A 20,577-nucleotide genomic window follows, 5' to 3' on the forward strand; every position below is an offset into this window, starting at 1 on the left:
AGTCTGGAATGGTGGTGTGAATAGCAGTAACAGCAGCAGCAGTGTACAGACCACTTGCATTCGGACACTTGACGTTATTTCCATAGACTTACACGTTATTTCAGTGTAGCATCAGGGATAATCTATATTTTACTTTTGAGTCTCCCTGGTAGCATACATAATTTTCATGAAGTGACTTTTGGGTGGATCTTTGTATAAATTTAACAAGCAAATGTGAAATCATCTCTGCTTTGCACACAAAATTTCAATTCAGTTTACCGACCACTATTTAACTAATGACATCACATATACGACAAAATGTTATGGGTGTCAAAGAAGAAGTTGACATCCATAACATGTTGTATGTTATAATACCGACTTCTAAATGCCCCTCAAGAACCTCATAATGATATCACATTTATCAACTTACGTATAGTTCCACAATGCACAATCCCATACGCCGCCACGTTGAAGGGGTTCTGGATACTGAACAACACGTTGCTATTCGATAAATAAGCACGGAAAATTAAACAGAAATTATGTGATTGTATGTAAGATGATTCCTCACAAATGTGCAAATTTTTATGTTTTGCTAAATTAGCGGCCCCAAATTAACATGTAAGTCTGTGGAAATTAAGTCAAGCGTCCAAATGTTCCTGGCACATTTCTGTAGACATGCAATACGCAATACTCATATATCATGAGGAGTGTAGGAGTTTAGTTTTACCCCCGCTTTTCACACGTCCGTGGGTACACAAGAAATGGGTCTTCTCATATTGTACTCGAACGCTTTAACCTTTAGACTACCCACCACCCTTGAAACAATGGCGAGTTAGATTTAAGCACTTTTCAGCAATATTCCAGCAACACCACGGTCGGGGACATCAGAAATGGACTTCACACATTGTGTCCATGTGGGGCAACAAACGCGTCTTCGGGTGACGAGCAAAGGCTTTAACCATGAGGCTACCCCACCACCATACAAAGACTAGTTTCAGTTTCAGCCATTGTGCCCATCATAAACCAACCCCAGCGCTGTATCTGTACACTGCAGAAATTGTTCCCAATACTCCTGGCTAGTAGAACCGTCAACATGGAGATGCCCGTTTCCGACATATGGCAATCAACACAAACAACGATCGGGACATTTATATATTTTAATTACAGACATGATTACTTGACTACAAATGAAACAATATGTTGGCAACATGTAGAATTTTTATAAATCAACAAATTAAAATATGATGTCTACAAGCTCTCGATCTTTTATATTCTATCATTCTCCTTTCTATACTCGTATCTTGATGAAACACGAACTCCAGAGTACTACCAGAGTATTCAGTCTATCTGGGTACCGTAGATGACACCTTTTCAATAATATGGCCATATGCTAATTTTTCCTGTATGTGACTGGCTTCACTTATACAACTTGCAATAACATTATGTTAATCTCGACACGAGATTTGATTTAGCAATGCTAAGAAACCCTCAGCCGAAAAACTGAATGGTAAATCCCAGAGGGATCAACCTGTGATCCTGTGTGCTGGCTGCAACTGCAGGTTACTGATTCAGAATTGCTTCCCTTTGCAAACAACAGCAGACGAAAAGGTTGACAAAGGTCATGTTTAAGTCAGTCTAAAAGTTACGACCATAAGAGATTATTGCTTCTGAAAATAAAATATTAATCACCCGATCCTAGGTCAATAAATCACTTGAAACCGAAACTTTAATCAATTTGAGATATCGAGAGGGATTAGTGCATACTTTTCTGTGGCCTCCTTGAAGTAGAAACATATCTTTGGTCCATTCAGTCATTGTACATACAAATCACATGTGGCCTCAATTATATTTTTGTAACCGGAAGCATTGATTCTTTGGCATCAGTTTCTAGACTAGCCTCTTCAGGAGAGTAAACTATATGTAGTCATGTTCTAATACCTCCATGTGGCCATTCCATCTGGACAATCCACATTCCTTTTCTGTTTTGTTCAAGCAGTCAAGTATCATTTAATCGTATGCTCAGTTTCATAGAAAAGGAAATTGACGACAATTTTAAGAAAAGCTCAACATGCCCAAAATAGCATATTGTTAAAACATTTGATCATATACTATTCTTCATAGAAGATGACATAAACAGTTTTTGAAAACAGCTCAACATGCTCCAAATATCAAATAATCTGCAAACTTAATCATATGCTGTGTTTGATTTGATAGAAAGCAAACAATAATATTTAAAAAAAGCAGCGTTTGATCATTTTGCTCACTTCAAACACAGAATGAGAGCTTTGATAACAAATATTTTTGATCACGTAAGAGGTCTACATCACCAGAGAGATGTTTCAATTAAAATGGCTATGCTGGTCTACTGGTAACCAAGTTCCCAGTTCTCTCTATCCCAAATTGGCAGGTAATGGATCAATCTGTTAACATCTAGCAACGTCAGTTGGGTTGAAAGGGTGATTCGCAGAACAGATACTACTGATATGTATCCAGGAACGTTTAATTAGTACCCTAGCCACAACCAGAATACAGAAACGTACCCTACAACAAATGCATTCCACACTGCATTTTTTTCTTGATTGTAACTGTCATACTGTTGTAATATTTGCATACGATTTTGTTATCTGTGACTGATTGTAGTACCTATGCTAACAATGATCCCCTTCAGCCTTTGTTGGACATCTGTAGATAGTGTAGGCATTTGTAGACAGTAAGTTGCATTGGCACTTGTACATAACAAATTGGTTTGTAAACTGCATCACTTGTAAGTAACTGAATCACCCAGAAGTAACCGAACCATACACTTGTGACCGGTTCACTTCTTCAAAACCTTGGCACATGCATGACACTTGGAGATCCTAGGCTGCTTGAAAACAACCATGCTGTTTGTAGATGACCAGTCACAGCAACATTGTGAAGGGTCCTTACTTTGGTCTTTGTAGTCCAGGCATGGTTTGATGTGTAACTGTTTAAACTATCCCCTGGCACATTTAACATACTGTCATCCCTCGCCATAACACGGGTCTTGGGATGCCAAGTATAACCATATTTTCCAAGGACACAACAAAACTGCTGTTTTGTGTATTGTGCCCAGTCAATAACGTGTAGATAAGTAACTGCCCTTAAGTAACATTAGTCAGCTGGGGGTAACTGACAGACTTGCAGCTAGCCTAGTCATTTGCAAGTAACAAAGTCACATGGTAGCACTGCAACTTGAAGATAAACCATCCATTTGTTGGAAACAGAGACAAAATCAGCTTCCCAAGCTTTTAAGGTAGCGTAGCAAAGGTAATTGAGATAATTTCAGGTTACCAAGATACAAGAACGTGGGTCAGCTAAGCTAACAAAGACAACTGCTTGTAACCTAGCAACTTGAAGATAACCCAGCCATTTGTCAGTACCCGAGACACATGCAGGCAACAAATCTAATCCTTGTTGCCTAGATACTTTATGACCACCCAGCCAGGTAACCTAGTCACATGCAGGTAACCAGTCACTACATTCTCCTCCATTAAAGGTCAACACACGCAATACTTACGTCCCCTTACATCAAGCATTTTGTTTAACACATAACGGATTATCATGCATAAATGGTTTAGTTGCCTTTATGCAACAACTATTGTACATCATCAGAATAAGATCAGTCAATAATACCATTACATATATTGATTCCAGACACTGGATTTAATTCACTCGCATCCTGAAAAGTTACCTAATCTCCACACAGACACATCCAAGTCTGATGCCTTTCATACATTTCTGATATTCAAATATTGCAAGACAACAACTACAACAGCTACGCTATGATATTGCAGGTCAGGAGGATATTTAAAGCCATTTCAGTACAAATATATACACCTCACTGGAAGAGTTGAAATATGATGTGTACATCACTCAGAAGTGATCCAACTAGAAGCTTAGACAATCCAGCTTAAGCCTGCATACCAGCACAAAACAATAAAAATAGTGAAGAACTGGTCATCTATAATACAGCGGAATGAGTGAGTCTAGTTTTATGCTGCTAGCAGCGGACACGAGAAATGGGCTTCACACATGGTATCCATGTGGTGAGAAGTGAACACTTAAACCATGAGGCTACCACAGTGCCTCATCATACTACAGAAGGTGAATGAAGGATGAAAACACTGACTAGACTAATAAAGCAACATACTATCTGCGTTTGTTAGACTCAGCAGTATAGCAAATAATATGGAGCCTTAGTTTACTTAGACTGCATATTGATCAACAGAAAACATTTGTCATATTCTGGGATCAACCTCCCAAATGTTCTGTACTAACTGAAAAGCATACACATTTTTCACCATCCTTCTCCAAGAATGAGTACATATACTGGACAAAAATAGTTAGGGATATATGTAAATTTTGAAATTCTGAATACTGATCCATGTATTCACGGACACACCGATAAAACATCAGTCATAAAACTACAAATATCCCTAACTTATTTTGTTCAGTATATATTTTGTGACCCTCAGCTAGGCGCTGTGATGTTTATGTTGTGACCTTCCCTGATTTGTTCTGAAATGTCACATGTTATAAATGACCAGAGCTTTTGATTAAAGACATTCATTAAAGCTAAAACATAAAGAAAATACATCATAAACTGCCTAAAGCCCCTAAAAATATTTCACAGGATAATAATTTAGCTGTGGTTGGTGATTATGTAAGGTATGTGTGCGTGTGTCTTGCTGTGTCTTCTTTCTGATCTGCTCAGGTAACTCTGGGTACACTTCCATTGGCAGTTACATACCATCAACCCGGAGAGAAGTCTGACAGCCAATGGAGGATATCATGGTTCTTAACGCTGTTCCTAGCTATGTTCCAGCAAAATCACCCAGAGGGACAACCAGAAATGGGATTCACATATTGTGCCCATGTGGGGAATCAAACCCGGGTCTTAGGTGTGATGATCTACTTGGCTACCCCCCACTGCCCCTTTTGAGTTTAGATACCCTGGCACTCTGAAACAACACTGCAGGTATCCATTATATGATGGTTTGGTCTTTTTAGTTAACATTCAGAAGATGTTGTTGTAGTTTATTATCAAAACACCAAATTCTGACGTGTGCGGTCTGAATGAATTGCTCACTAGTGCTGAAAATGCAAAAGCCTTAATGCTAATTCAATGACTAGAACATTCACCAGATGCAAGTATTTAAAGAAGTCCTGAGATACATACACAGATCGTATCTGACAAATAGGTCTGATATTAATATGATTATGTCTGTTGTCATGTATGATACTGTGTCTGTAATGGCATCTGTGCACGTGTCTTTGTGTGTGCTGTATACAAATGTCTCATAGGTGAGTACACTGCAATGTCTGATGTTGAATAATAACATCTGCTGAAGTTTTGTTGATGTCATGTCTGATGTGTCTGAAATGGTATCTATGAATGTCTCTGCAGATGTGTCTGCTGTCTATAAATGTTTCTGCAGGTGTGTCTGCCCTGAAAATGTCTCTGCAAGTGTGTCTGCTGTCTATATATCTCTCTGCAGGTGTGTCTGCTGTCTATAAATGTCTCTGCAGGTGTGTCTTCTGTCTATAAATGTCTTTGCAGGTGTCTGCTGTCTATAAGTGTGTCTGCAGGTGTTTTTTTCTGCTGTCATACCTGAAGTATGAATTTACGAAAGTATTTGTAAAAGATACCTGGCTTCCAAAGTCTTATCAGGCCGAAGCAGCATACATTGGAAGAGTTTTAAAAGTTATAGGTTACACACTTCCATTCAGACAGACCAGCAGCACACCACTCAGGATTCAAACAACATGGAGGAAACATGACGAGAGACTGCCATGATGAAGAATGATAGAAGACTATGTACAGGTCTACAGCAGAACACGGTTACAACTCGTCTCTCATCCTTTCCAACGTTGTGCCATAATCTGTTGCCTGGCTGCTGACGAACTCCTCCTGGTGGTCACGGATCTCATCGAAGGTGAGGAAGTGATCATTGTCCTTGTCTGCCACAGACATGAGATGGTCAACCTCCTCCACAGCAGAGTCCATGTTGTCCTGCACAAACCACTTCTTCAGCTCACTCCCCTCCAGGAAGCCGTCGCCGTTCTTGTCATAGTCACTGAACTGGGTGGTCTCAGTTGCCCTCGACTCAGCATCATCAACATCTGCCAAAGAGCATCACACAACTTTGTAGTCAGAAAAACTGCTACAAATATATGATAGACGTCATCCCTACCCACCCCACTTATAAAAATATATTTGTCTCTTTATGACTATACCTATCCAGCCTAATACCATTTGCTCTTCTGAGACACAGCTCTTCTCTCCCTTAACCTGAGACACAGTGGAAGAGTGAAAAAGGTGTGTGTGTGTGTGTGTGTGTGAGAGAGAGAGAGAGAGAAAAAGAGAAAGCAAAAGAGAGAAAAGAGGGAGGGGAGGAGAGATAGAAAAGAGATGGTGAAATGAGGAAGTGAAAAGTGGGAGAGAGAAGGGAAATGGAGTTGGGGGGTGGGGGTACTGTCTTTAGTATCATATGCATGTTAGTCCTTGTCCTGACTCATATTATTTGCTTGAATCCATCAGTAGGTGTTGGAAGGAGCCCTGAGGGAACTTCCAAAGAATGAGTAATGATACACTTCATGTAATAAAGACACGACACCCATAAAACATTCCCATTCTCTGAATTACATAGTAAAACAGGGAGGCATGGACCCAGTTATTGTTTATGGGAAAGCGACCTGCATTACATGAATGTATGCATCTCTGGTTCACAACTAATTCCAGTCAGTTGTTGCTCTACAACCAAAGTCCAACTTAATGAACATCAGCAACATTTACTGTGGCAAAATCTCGGAGAAAATGGACAGGATCATGCTTCCAGAAACGTCCTTCCATAATGAATGTGAAGGAGCAGTTACCATGATTACACAGACTCTTTTTTTACTTCGTGCTGACTGGATGCCCAGATGGATCAAGCTCTCAGCACTGAGAATAACTCTTCTCATCCAGAAGAATACACTTTACTAGAAATTTCCATAGAAGTGTTCTGCAGCGGAGATATTAATATCCTCTTGAACCTTCCACTTCTACAGGTGTTCTTTGGAAGTGGATAATGATAAATATTTGCTATTTTCTTACCCTAAAATCAATGTCTTGCAAACTTGTCAAAATGTTTCCATGTATCATGATACAGACTTCTAGTAGACCTTCTAAGTGCAAAAGAGACACCCTTGGCTGCTCTAGCTGAAAATCATCTTCTGACAAGACAGTTTTTGATGTGCTCCTTACACAAAGATTTAAGAGCCCCTGTCTTACATGAAGGGAACTGTCTTGAATGAAAGTGAAGAAAATTTTGACAGTCTGGAAGGTTTAGACTTGCTTTCTGCCACCAATGGACTTGGAAACAAGTTTCTTGACAGCCAAACATGCACGTCAAGTCAGTTCCAGGGTTCTTGTTTGCATAATCTTCTCTAAGACTCATGGATGGCAATCGCATCTGCGAAGGATTCTTCGCAGTGTGACTCAAATTTGGGGGAAATCGTACATACAAACTGACAGGTCCAAAACGTAGATGCATCCAGGGTATATGGTGGAGACTTATCAGGAAGTATACCCTGGAGATACGAGGGTTGGCTGAAAAGTTCTAAGCCTCACTGTGAAAAAAAGTTACAAAGTCCACGTTTGTAATTTATTTTTCTACATAGTCCCCTTCCAAGTTCACACACTTTTGCCAGCGATGCTGCAAGGCCCGAATCCCAGTCAGGAAGAAATCTTCAGCTACCCTAAAAAAATCAGTCACAGCGGAAATGGCGTCATCATTACTTGCAAAATGGCGACCGGCAAGTTCCTTTTTCATTTTGGGGAACAGGTGGAAGTCAGAAGGAGCCAAATCAGGTGAATAAGGAGGATGGTCAATGAGTTCAAAGCCACAATCGCGGATTGTTGACATGGCCACCACCGATTTGTGAACAGGCGCATTGTCTTGGTGGAAGAGGACACCTTTAGCGATCATCCCTCGTCATTTGGCTTTGATTGCTTCTCGCAACTGGTTCAGTAGATCAGCATAGTATCTGCCGTTGATAGTTTGACCTTTTTCAAGATAATCAATGAGCAGAATACCCCTGGAATCCCAAAAGACTGATGCCATCACCTTTCCAGCTGAAGGAACAGACTTGGCTTTCTTCGGAGCTGGTGAATCAGGATGCTTCCACTGTTTTGACTGTAGTTTTGTTTCTGGTTGAAAGTGATGTATCCAGGTCTCATCCATGGCTACAAATCGTGCCACAAAATCATTGGGATCTGCTTCAAAACGACGCAAAAAAGGCAAGGGACGTCTGGAACCTCACCTGTTTCTGTTCTGCTGTCAAGAGCTCTGGCACCCCTCTTGCAGAAACTTTAGTCATTCCTAATTCGTTGGTGATAATATGCTCAACCCTCTCATGAGAGATGCCCACTACACTAGCAATATGTCGAGTAGTCAATCGTCGATCATCCATCAACATATCGAGCACTCGCGTGATGTTTTCTGGAGTGGTTGCTGTTGAAGGCCTTCCTGAGCGTGGGTCATCATCAAGGCTTTGTCTGCCACGCTTAAATTCTGCAGCCCACTTCTTTACTGTGGAAAATGAAGGAGCATCATCCCCTAGAGTGGAGACCATGTCAGCATGTATCTGTGTTGGGGACATCCCTTTCTTTTGCAAGTACTTGATGACTGCCCTGTATTCAGTTTTGTCCATTTCTGATGATTTCAGAGGGTAGGTTTACCAAAAGAGCTGTAGTTGAGATAAAACTATTAGTACGTTTGTAGTTCTTGTGTCTATGATTCACTAAATGATTGTCCTCATTGGTGGCAAACACCTGTCTCTACCTGGTGGGGAAAAACCACTCAGGTTGAGAACTTTTCAGCCAACCCTCGTATCAAGGATGCATTCCATGCCAAAGGGTCTGCAACTGGAGATATCATCTTTGCTGTCTGTCTGTTGAGTCTCCTGAACTGCCAGTAGAAACGTCTCTTGATGTAACATCCAAAGTGTTGGCAGTGGGTTATCTACTATCACATTTATAGCTCTAAGAATGCATCTTGCTTTAATCATGATGTTGAGACTGTCTGCTGTATAACTGAAACATCAAATGTAGAAGATTAGACGACCTGGTTGTACCTTATACGATAATGCAAATGGCTGAAACTGCCTTGTCTATGCATATCACAAGGAACATGTAGGTGAGTGCAGTGAGATGTGGCTTTGATTACTGCTTCAGCTTCTAGTTGGCTGGATCTGGGATCTACCATTCTTCTGGTACTTGCATTTTTCATTCATGTGGAATCTGATTCCTAGGAATTGATCTTGTAAAGGTAAAAGATCTGACTTCTGATAGTTGATTTATAAAACCAGCTGGGTGAACAAATGAAGAGAGTTCAGCTGATGTCTCAGTTGCTCTTTCAGTTGATGAGTGTGAATTCTGTTGCCTACATAGAAGGCTCAATGGTTTGGTTAAATGTGTAACTCATGGGCCAGAGATATTCCAAAAGGAAGTATTCACTGGATGCTAACATTGGTACATGAAGTGCAGTAACTGGCTTGATTGTTGATCATACAAGAGATGTTTGATGAATCTTGTTGCATGGGTCAACCATGCTCCTGAACAGACAGTAGAAATGCTTCCTAACATCTAATCTGTCGGCCATGAGGCATCTGCTATCACATTTGTAGCTCAAGCTGAGTGTGTCTTGCTCTTATCGTGAGGCTGACACTGTCTGTTGTATATACTTCTTGTTGAACTCTATGTTGTAAATCAGCTGCTTCTGGAATTCTCTGCATCAGCTATCTGTACATGGAGTTCATCATTTGTACTGACTTGATTAGCATTTGATCTTCAGAGGCTTGCACCATTTCTTTATTCAAGGACTGTAGGCGCCCCCAAGGACTGACTCAGTAAAAGCTCCATGCAGAGGTCAGACCACTGCGAATTCAACGTTAATACAGGTCTTTGCAAAGTAAATCCAACTGAGGTACAATTAATGTGATTTGATTCTTTCCCAGAAGACTCTTCATTACATTTAACATGGCCCAGTTTATAGCACAGTTTATAGTTTCTGCAAGTCCTAGACTTTGTACTGCTCATGAGTGAGTGGTCTTCATCTAATTCTGGTCCTTCGTAGAAAGCCTCTACGTACAAATATTCTTCAAGATATTTCACAATCCAAGAAATTGGCTTCACTGGAGGTGGGGTCATCATCTTCATGTCTTCACCTTGGATATAGTATGTGTCAGCAAGGGGTAAATCATTCTGTGCAGAATCTAGTTGAGTGATGATTCAATATTATCATCATCTTGGATGAAACTTGAATTTAGTGCCATGGAACAATGTGTAAATCCTTCATCAGAAACTGAAGAAGTTGGTGTAGACTACGATGATTTTACTACCCCTTCCTGTACTGAATCTGGCTGATTAGCACGTTGTTTACCTAACTGCATCATGCCCAACATCTCCACCAAGTCTCACAGCTGAATGACAGCTTCAGGTCTGGAGTTGAGTGAAGCTCTGACAGTGCATGAAGTGCACATCTCCTGAGTCTGGTAACGCAACTATCTTCTGAGAATTCTGCACACAGGTTTCAAATTCTTCTCCTAAAGTATAACGATTCAGTTGCAGATGTACATTTCTTCCTCACAGTCATCTTCAACTTTGCAAGTGTCAGTAGATTTTTCTGTTCTTCAGACGCTAATTTCCTCTTGTTCCAAATGACCTTCAAGACTCTTCCTCATCAACCCTTCCCCAATCCGTAAAGTCATGGAAAGTGAACAAAATATAAAGAATCCATATTATCTTATTCACTCATGATCTGCTATCTGTCCAGTAGTCTTCTCCATGTAAGACGGTACAAGGACCATGACCTTTTCCTCAGCTTTGCAAACAGCTCATCTGTAAGATCGTTTTTCCCACAGTGGCACAGACAGGAGATTTACTATCTATGTTACAATGTTTTGGAATATATGATGAAAAGATAGCTGAACTGAAAAGAACTGAAAACATGTGTTGGAAAGATAATCCAAACCGAATGTTTCTAAAACTTACATTCTGACAGGATGGCAATGATTACAAAACAGAAATTTCCTCCCAAACCAGTCTGTTGAGGGAAAATTTAGAGTCACCTGCTAGTCTTATTATTAGACATTTGGAGTATTTCACACAGAATGTTTCCACTCAGTTTCTGGCTAAGGGAAAGAGAAGCAAATAATATGAGTCCAGAAAAGGAAAAATAAAAGCATTAAGACTATGCCCTGCCTTGGGGCACATTAGAATTTGGGTTTTTTTTCATATAAGAAATGAGTAAAACGGAAGTAAATGTTAACTATAACTGTATTCACATAAACCACCTGGTTCAGGCGTGTGACTCTGGAAGAAATTTTATGGCACCACAAGTCATCAGTATTTTCTGAGAGTGATTGAGTCAGTTTAGTTCTATGCCATACTCAGCTACATGGCAGCAGTCTCTAAATAATTGAGTCTGGATCAGACAACACAGTGATCAACAGCACGAGCATAGATCTGTGCAACTGGGAACCAATGACACGTGTCAACCAAGTCAGCGAGCCTGACTACCTGATCCTGTTAGTCACCCCTTACTACAAGTATAGTCACCTTTCATGGCAAGCATTTGTTGCTGAAGGCATATTCTACCTAGACATTCTCACATTTTCTGAGAATACTGTCTCAGATGTCTAAACAAATAAGATGGATTACAGGTTGTAACTGAGTAAAAAATTTAGGTTCAGTTTATGAACACAGTCTCAGATAAGTATTTTTGAGAATAATTTGCCCCTACTGAGAAGATTACTGACAGAATGTATGAAGGCCCGATGAATAGACTATTTGTGCAGCATCTTGAAACCTACCTCCAACATACTCTGCAAGTGAAACCTTGCCATCATTGTCCTTGTCATAGTCCTTGATGCCTCTCTCAATCTCAAACTTGTGCATGTGCTCAAAGTCATATGGGTGATAGAAAGCCACATACTCGCTCTTGTCAAGCATCTTATTTTTGTCCAGATCAGCACCATCAAACCGCCTCTCATCTTCATCAACCATCTGACAAAAGCAAATATCAGATGCTATCCATTAACTTTTCACAAGATACATGTCATCTAAAATCTCCCCACCAAATGACACATCTCCCCACCACCTGACATCTCCTCAACATCTCCCCACCGCCTGACACATCTCACCATCTCCCCACCACCTGACACATCTTCCCACAATCTTCCCACCTCCTGACACATCTCCAAACCACCTCCCCACGACCTGACACATCTTCTCACCATCTTCCCATTTCCAGATACATCTCCCCACCTCCACATCACCTCCTCACCACCTGACACATCTTCTCACCATCTCCCCACCTCCAGACACATCTCCCCATCAAGTGACACATCTACTCACCATCTCCCCACCCCCAGACACATCTCCCCACCACCTGACACATCTTCACACCATCTACACATCTCCAGACACATCTCCCCGCCTCCACACCACCTGACACATCCCCACCTCCAGACACATCTCCCCACCACCTGACACATCTTCACACCATCTACACATCTCCAGACACATCTAACCGCCTCCACACCACCTGACACATCCCCACCTCCAGAAACATCTCCCCACCACCACCTGACACATCCCCCACCTCCAGACCATCTCCCCACCAACTAACACATCTCTTCACCACCTCCTCAACTGAAGACACACCTAATCATCTCCCCATCTCCCAACACTTCTCCACACCATCTCCCAGCTCCAGACACATCTCCTTACCATCTCCCCACCTCCTGCCACACCTCCCCATTACCTGACACATCTCTGCACCATCTTCACACCACCTGACACATTTCCCCAGTACCCTCTGACACATCATCCACTTCCAGACACATCACCCACTCCAGACACATCTCTGAACAACCTGACATATCTCCCCACCATCTGATGCATCTCCCCACCACCAAACACATCTCTCCCAGCACCTGGCACATATCCCCACCCAGCACCTGGCACATATCCCCACCCAGCACCTGGCACATATCACCACCCCCTGACACATCTCTCTACCTCCTGACGCATCTCCCCACTGTCTAACACACCTCCCCGACTCCCTGACACATCTCCCCAACGTCCTCACACATTTCCCGTCACCTTGAGACACATTCTGCCACAACCTCAGCACCCACCTCAATCATGTTCCTGTTGTCATCCTCATCAGGTTTTTCCCTCATCTTCTTCACATCTTCCAGGGTGTAGTCATACTGTTGCTTCAGGTACTCAGCCCATCCAAGGGCGTTGTCATGGTCCTCGTCCTCCTCCTTAAAACGCTCAAGCGCTTCTTCCTCATCCAGTGACCTGGGACCAGTATTATCATGATTATTATGCTTACTGGGGTCCTTCCCTGACAACCACCTAATTCCTTTCCTCTACCAATTGCACATTTACACCTAACTCTTATAACAAAATGTTAATTTTGGGAAACTTTGAATATTTCTACGTTTAAGGGTGCTGTCAGCAAGTCCCACTGTATCACAGCTGTCTGTATGTTATCAGGCCTCAGTCTGAAGGAAACGGTGGTTGATACAGTAAGCAAAATCCAACACAAATATGATGACACATAATCAAGTCCCCAAGACTAATCACTTTTGTCCATGTGCAACTGACTTGCCCACAATAATATCACTGGTCACCATGGTTCCGTAACACACAAACATATACCCACTTGAAAGACTGCAGGATCCAAGTGATGAACTCATCCCTGGAGATTAGTTTATCCCCATTCAGGTCGTGTTTCACAGCTAACTGTTCAAGAAGTTTCTTGGCCTGTTCAGGGCTCAGCTCATCTGCTTCCTCCGCATCACGACGGGATCCTAAAACAAATACAGGCACCTGTAAAAGTTGTTCCTTCACTGCGTAAACGGTGTTGTCTTTGTAAGGGAATATCTCTAGTGCACCGTCCTTGCCATGGACTGTATGTGTAGTGAATTGTCTGCAAAGATGACAGTCTGTGTTGTAAACTGTGTGTTTAGGACTGTGTGCGGTGTACTGTCTTCTGTTAATGACCTGACTGTGTTGCAGACTGCCTTTGCTGTTAACTGTAAGTGTAGCAAATCTGTCTTTGTGCTGGACTGCTGGTGGACAGTCTGTGCTGTGGCCTGTTGGGGTGTCTGTGCTGAGGAAGAAGTGTGCAGTTTGTGACTGACTATAAATTCAACAGTCTTGTAGTGGAATGTCTTTGTAGTTTAGAATCTGAGCCACTCTGCCAATGTTTCAGCCTGTCAAGCAACAATTACAATCTGACCTTAAGAAAGGGAGTAGCTCTTTTGACAGGAATGTCATGAATGCTGCTGGTCCATGCATGTATGAGACAAGAGGCAAGGAGCAGAACAATGTCTGGTCACAAGTCCATGACAACTGAAGACATTAGGATCACTCACACATGTACAGAAACAAGTCTAGTAAGATTTCCATAAATTAAACTACATGTAATTCAAATACAAAACTTATATTTACTGCCAAAGGTTCTGATCGATATTTGGCCTTGGCAAATTCATCTTAGACAAAAGCAATGGTTTTCAAAGGCATTGTCAAAAATACCACAGCTATGTTCTGACTGACAGCATTGTTTATAGCGTATCTACTTCAGAAAAATCTCAACCTTTCAGAAACAATCTCATACCTATAATGGAAGCCTTTATTTGGCAGAGCTGTTTTTAAGTAACAGTCAATTAGACAATATAACAGTAAAGTGCAGTATAACAGTGAGGTAATGGAATCTATTTCTAATGTTAGCCAGTAATACTTTAGCCACACAAAACACCTAGACAGTTTACTCAGAAACATTTCATTTGTTTGGTTAAATTGTTTTCAAAATTTACTAAGAAAGCACCACAAGGAATCTCTTCAATGTACGAAAACTGAGAAAATCAAACACCACATTTTAGATTACACTTTCTATGTAAAGATGCTACAACTTTACTTGTTGAGTCCCATCTGGGATTCAGATGGGTACACAAATACATGATCTAGACCAGCTACTGTCAGACTTCCATTTACTGTGGATACTACACTGACAGAGTGGGTTTGATGGCTGGGTTCGTGTGCTGGCAATTTGGTGTCTCACTCTTTCTAACAGGCACTTTGTGCTGAAACAAAATCTACACTTGTCAATACAGTCAGTGTGCTATAGCCTGTAGGCTTCAGGTAAAGACACTTATCCCTAAGGAAACTGTGATTGCAGCTTGAGATCTTTTACATTTGACTACACCCTATGTACCGGGTAATAAAAATTCTCCAGTAAAAGCTGTTGTTGACTTACTCATATTATTTGGAAAATACTATTTGTACAAATGCAAGCTGAATTCTGCTTTACCAAATACTGCTCAGAAATGAGCTGAGACTGAAAAAAGGTATCGAAAAATGAATATAACATAATAAGAACTATAATTCTGAATCTTATTCTAAATAGCTCATGTATCATTGCATATTCAAAGAATGAATTCTGTTTTCAATTTGTTTGATAATTGAAAACAATCTTGTGTCTGTGTGAATGGTGAGTGAATTGTTTGTCTTCTTTCATATCAAACATACACCAGTATCCCAAGATATATGCTTCATATCTTCTGACTTGGCTGGTGAGAGTCATTTCTGTAACCCCTCGGGTTTCAAGAATAAAATTCAAATTATGAAAACCCCCTCTTCTACCAGCAAAGTCATGAAGAACTTAAGCACCAAAAATCATGAGTTAGGTACATGTAATGTGAACTGATAACAGATACCGTTTCAACATTGAAACATTTAGTTCAGGTTCTAATTGTTCACTTTTGACATATGATCACAGTGATTTTAAATGTTTGAGTTACCCGGCAACACACTTAATCTCAACTCACAAACATAAATATTTAATATCTGACATTCCTATACCTTGAGTATCGGTTACACGGAGACAATTGCCATGACAGCAAGAAGCAATAACATTCTATCCTTTCAAGTCTCAAGCAGTTCACCATCAAAATCAAAAATATGATTATCTAGTCATAGGTTGAAACCCATGAACATGGCAAATATCCCCCATCTTAAATTAAAATGTGAATTTAAAGAAACCCAATAAACTAGCATTATTCTTCAAAAACATTGGCAATTTGTATTCAAAAGAAAATGCACTAGTGTCAAAAAAGACTGTGGTGATTAAGATAAAAATTACCAGTAATGAGACTTGACTACTTACAAACCACCGTCACACAGCTAGAATATTGATGAGTGGTGTTAAAACAAACAAACCGATACTGATAGTAAATCATGAATATTTAGAGCTGCATTTGTGAATAATTAAAGTGTATATTTGTTGGTTTGCTGTATACCCAGGACATGTGAGACGATCACAATGCATATTTGCCTATTTCCGTTCACTGCATTTGTTGACTCTTAAAAATTGTTTTCAAGGTCCAAGGCATGTTAACTGGATTGAATGAATTGGGTTTATTATTAAATGACAGTTGAATATAGTGTCTAAGATGACTGGTTCCAGTGAAAACAGAAATCAGTCATCACTTCTCTGATCTGTCCCACATGGTGAGTGTTTGAGTTTGGTTTTTTATACTGCTTTTAGCAAAATTCCACAGTTTGGAACACAGGTATGGGCCTGTTGTTTCCCCTTCAGATAAAAATTTAGCAGTCATGACTCCCTGGTGTGATGAGAGAGAGACATTGGCATGTTTTGGGGAGTCAAATACGCAGGTTTTCTGCGTCATGGGAAACACTGTGGACTTCAAACATTGTACAAAGGAATCGAAACCGGGCCTGCAGCATGACAAGCAAATGCTTAACCATTAGTCTACTCCACCATCACTTTTCCACACTGAATGTTAAAAGCCATTTAGAAAATTTTACAGATTCTTTACAGGTCTGGAGTAATTATTACAGATAACTTCTATGCTAAGTGAAAAAATTAGAAACAGTGTGAATTTAAGTCATGAAAGTAAATGTTATTATACATGTGTATGCAACTGAACTAGTCTTAATGATTTAAAGAAATGGTATTTGTGCATGCATTGTGATTCATATTACATACAATTTGCATCATTCTCATCTTCTTCATATACACACTGGAATGTTCATAAATAACTGAGTGCATGTTTAGTTGAGGTCTTCAAGCTCAGTTTAAAATGTTAACAATATTAGCAAATTGAACTAGATATTTAATAATACTGTGTCAGGGACAGAAATATATCATGCCATGAACAGATTTGTTAACAGGTACTTTGAAACAGTTAAAATTATCTGAAAATGATGTTTGAAGAACACTTTGGATTTTAAGTGTTCTTTGGATCCGTGAAGGTCCGGGGTAGAATAGGCCTTCAGCAACCCATGCTTGCCACAAAAGGCGACTTAGTCTGTCATACAGACCCTGAAGTATAAATATCCAAGAAAGCCCACGCAAGTCTAAAAAATGTGGCAAGTCTAGATTTCCATAGCTTCAGCAAATGAAGAAAGTCTCAGGGCTTCATTTCATTATATTATTATTTCTCACTATGAACGTTTTTTCAGTAAAATATGTTCATTTCAGTGAGTGAGTGAGTGAGTTTAGTTTTACGCCGCACTCAGCAATATTACAGCTATATGGCGGCGGTCTGTAAATAATCGAGTCTGGACCAGACAATCCAGTGATCAACAACATGAGCATCGATCTGCGCAATTGGGAACCGATGACATGTGTCAAGCAAGTCAGCGAGCCTGACCACCTGATCCCGTTAGTCGCCTCTTATGACAAGCTGAGTCGCCTTTTACGGCAAGCATGGGTTGCTGAAGGCCTATTCTACCCCGGGACCTTCACGGGTCTGTTCATTTCAGAGACTAGCTGTTAGTCTAAAGGCGACTATGCTTGTCGTAAGAGGTGACTAACGGGCTCGGGTGGTCAGAAAAACTGCTGCAAATATGCAGGAGAATCATGTCATATGAATCAATGATTATTTGCAATTGATATGGGTCAATATGTGGTTTTGTGACATAAAGTAACACCGTAGTGTCAAAGGCATGCAGTATATACAAAGTTTCTTTGTACATGTAGATATGTACAAACATGACTATGTGCCAAGTCAGCACAATGAAGGATGGTGTTGTGTAGAACCACAGCACCTAGCCTCCTTCCAGGGATTGAAATTAATTTTGTCTCAAGTGTGCTTCATGAGCACTGTCATGATAGGGGCAGTGGGGTAGCCTAGTGGTTAAAGCGTTCGCTCGTCACGCCGAAGACCCGGGTTCGATTCCCCACATGGGTACAATGTGTGAAGCCCATTTTCTGGTGTCCCCTGCCGTGATATTGCTGGAATATTGCTAAAAATCGGCATAAAACTAAACTCACTCACTCACTCACTCACTCACTCACTCACTCACTGCCATGATAATTTAAGTGAGCAATTTCGATTTGAGGTGTGCCATAAATTCATAGTTTATTAAACTTCACTTTAAGTGAATGTAAATGATGTAATTGTAGCATTCACTAATAAATCATGACAAATATAACAGTGCTAGGTATATATTTTTGTTTACTCACTGACCTCAAACTTTGAAAAGACATTGATGATTAGATGGTTGTCTGACCTGTACACTTTATCATTAGTCATCATTCATAATGTCACTTCATATCATGAAAGCGAACAATGGAAACATTCCTTAATGCACTTTCGCAAATAAATTAAGTGTTCCATAAGGGCATGCAGATAAAAACTTAACCAAGCCATTTCAATCGTAACTGTGCCATATGTACGATGACACTAATAATTTTCGATCCCTGCCCTTCATTTTAATTTCTGGACCAAGAGAGTAAGCAGGTACATGTATAGTTTCACACTGCTTTTAACAGTATTCCAGCAATAACAAGGTGGGAGACAGCAGAAATGGATTTAACACATTGTACCCATCAATACCAAGGTGTGCTAAGCGAACACCTTAACCACTAGGCTACAATTTCTTTATTCTGTATGGGCAACATCTGGACACAGATTCTAATGTTGTTACAAAGCAAGTGATGAAGCAAGTCACTTGTGCTGAGTGCTAAATTTAGTTAATTCACTGTTAATCATAAGTATCATCAAACAATGTTTCATACTGAACAGCAATTTTAATCAGAAGTTTAAAAAATCTTTGTAACAATTCAGTGCCTTGATACTACCTAACCATGACCATTTTGAACTTTGCACTGGATTAGACAAGTGGTCTCTGATCAGACTAAAGAAATAGCTTCAAGCCAAACTGCATGTTTACAAAGTGAGCTGGTAATGAGAAGTGAAATATTTGAGTAAATATATGAGACGATATTTTCTGTATATGCGGAGAATATCCACATTTAGGCTATTCGGTATTCAGTTAAAAAATATAAAGAAATCATCAAAACATACCATGCAACTTTCACTGACATTTTAGTGGGCGTGGCAACCCACGTGAGTTTACTCACCCAGAACAGCTTCATGGTCTCGGTGCTTGTTCCTCGCCCCATCAATCTCCTTCTCATCTCCCAGAGGGTCGTGAGGGGCGTGGGCCTCCTTTTCGGCAAACACCGTCAACGCAAGGCACAGAGGCAACACGTACATCAGACGCTTCATCTTGGCGATCTGTCACAATGAGAAAGCACACTGTTAAGTTGTGTGGTGAATATGCATTTAACGCAGTCAAGAGAATAATTGCAACCTGAATCAAATGCAATACTTACAATGTAACCTACTAGTCAGAATTCTGGAAACAATGCAGAATGCAACTTTCACTCAACACCCGCTCGCTGCTCGCGTTTACAAACTCAAAGTAACCGGAAGTAGATGCAGTAGCGAGTTGTCAATTTCTGATTGGCTTTCGATAGTGTAACTGTGTTGACTGAACTCCATGTCGCCTTAAGCAGCCACAGCTTCAGCGAGTAAGGAGTCAAGTTACCTTCAATAAATTTACTATCATTTACATGCTTTGTAAATTATCAACCAAAATCATACGAAAAGACACCCAGACAATCAAAAATAATTATAACTGGCATATAGATTGCAACATTCCACCAAAAAAACCCTTCCATCAGTCCCTTTAATATTTTACACACAGTATTTGCAAACTGATACATCCTTTCGATGGAAAAGTCATCTGTCATAGATATTATATTTAGATATCCATGCATAGTCTGTATGCGAGTCAAATGCTGTAAGTGATTCAAGCAGCTGTGGCCGTCTTGGAATATGTGATGGTCAACGTTTGAATGAAACAAAAATATCAGCGACACGTCTTGCTATGATATGTCTGGTTCTGCTCTAAGCATAGACGATCTAGAGGGGGTGCACACTATTCAGAAAAGGGGTGGGGGTGGGGCTGGTGCACACTCCATGTTCACCCGAGTTTCAATAGCCATGTAACAAAGTTTCAGGACAAAAGACGATCTGCAAACCTTAACACGCTCAACCTCTTGCTCTGGATCGCCTATGTATTAAGGTGCAGAAAGCTAGGCAGATGACTTTTGTCACATAACTGTGTATGCAAGCGCCATGAGAAGTGCGATCGTCTCAAAATGAATTAGCACGTATAATGTCCCTTATATACTACTCTGG

The 20,577-nt window shown here is 40.5% G+C and overlaps 1 protein-coding gene across 2 annotated transcripts; it reads right to left on the reverse strand.

Moving 5' to 3' along the window:
* Positions 1-1,121: 1,121 nt before the first annotated feature.
* LOC137291037 (calumenin-like) lies at positions 1,122-19,811 on the reverse strand. 2 transcript variants are annotated; one of them, XM_067822294.1, is made up of 6 exons: positions 19,707-19,811; positions 19,452-19,608; positions 13,722-13,869; positions 13,186-13,354; positions 11,857-12,049; positions 1,122-6,123 (listed from the first exon to the last, which is right to left on the reverse strand). In XM_067822294.1, the coding sequence occupies exons 2-6, from the start codon at positions 19,597-19,599 to the stop codon at positions 5,843-5,845; spliced, it is 939 nt and encodes a 312-aa protein (XP_067678395.1). In that variant the 5' UTR covers positions 19,600-19,608; positions 19,707-19,811; the 3' UTR covers positions 1,122-5,842. The 2 variants fall into 2 exon arrangements, with proteins under 2 accessions (XP_067678395.1, XP_067678396.1); XM_067822295.1 differs by having other exon boundaries at positions 19,452-19,629; positions 19,707-19,797.
* Between the last annotated feature and the right edge of the window lie 766 nt (positions 19,812-20,577).

Source organism: Haliotis asinina, chromosome 7 (genome assembly GCF_037392515.1).
Source record: "Haliotis asinina isolate JCU_RB_2024 chromosome 7, JCU_Hal_asi_v2, whole genome shotgun sequence".
NCBI classification, from domain to species: Eukaryota; Metazoa; Mollusca; class Gastropoda; order Lepetellida; family Haliotidae; genus Haliotis; species Haliotis asinina.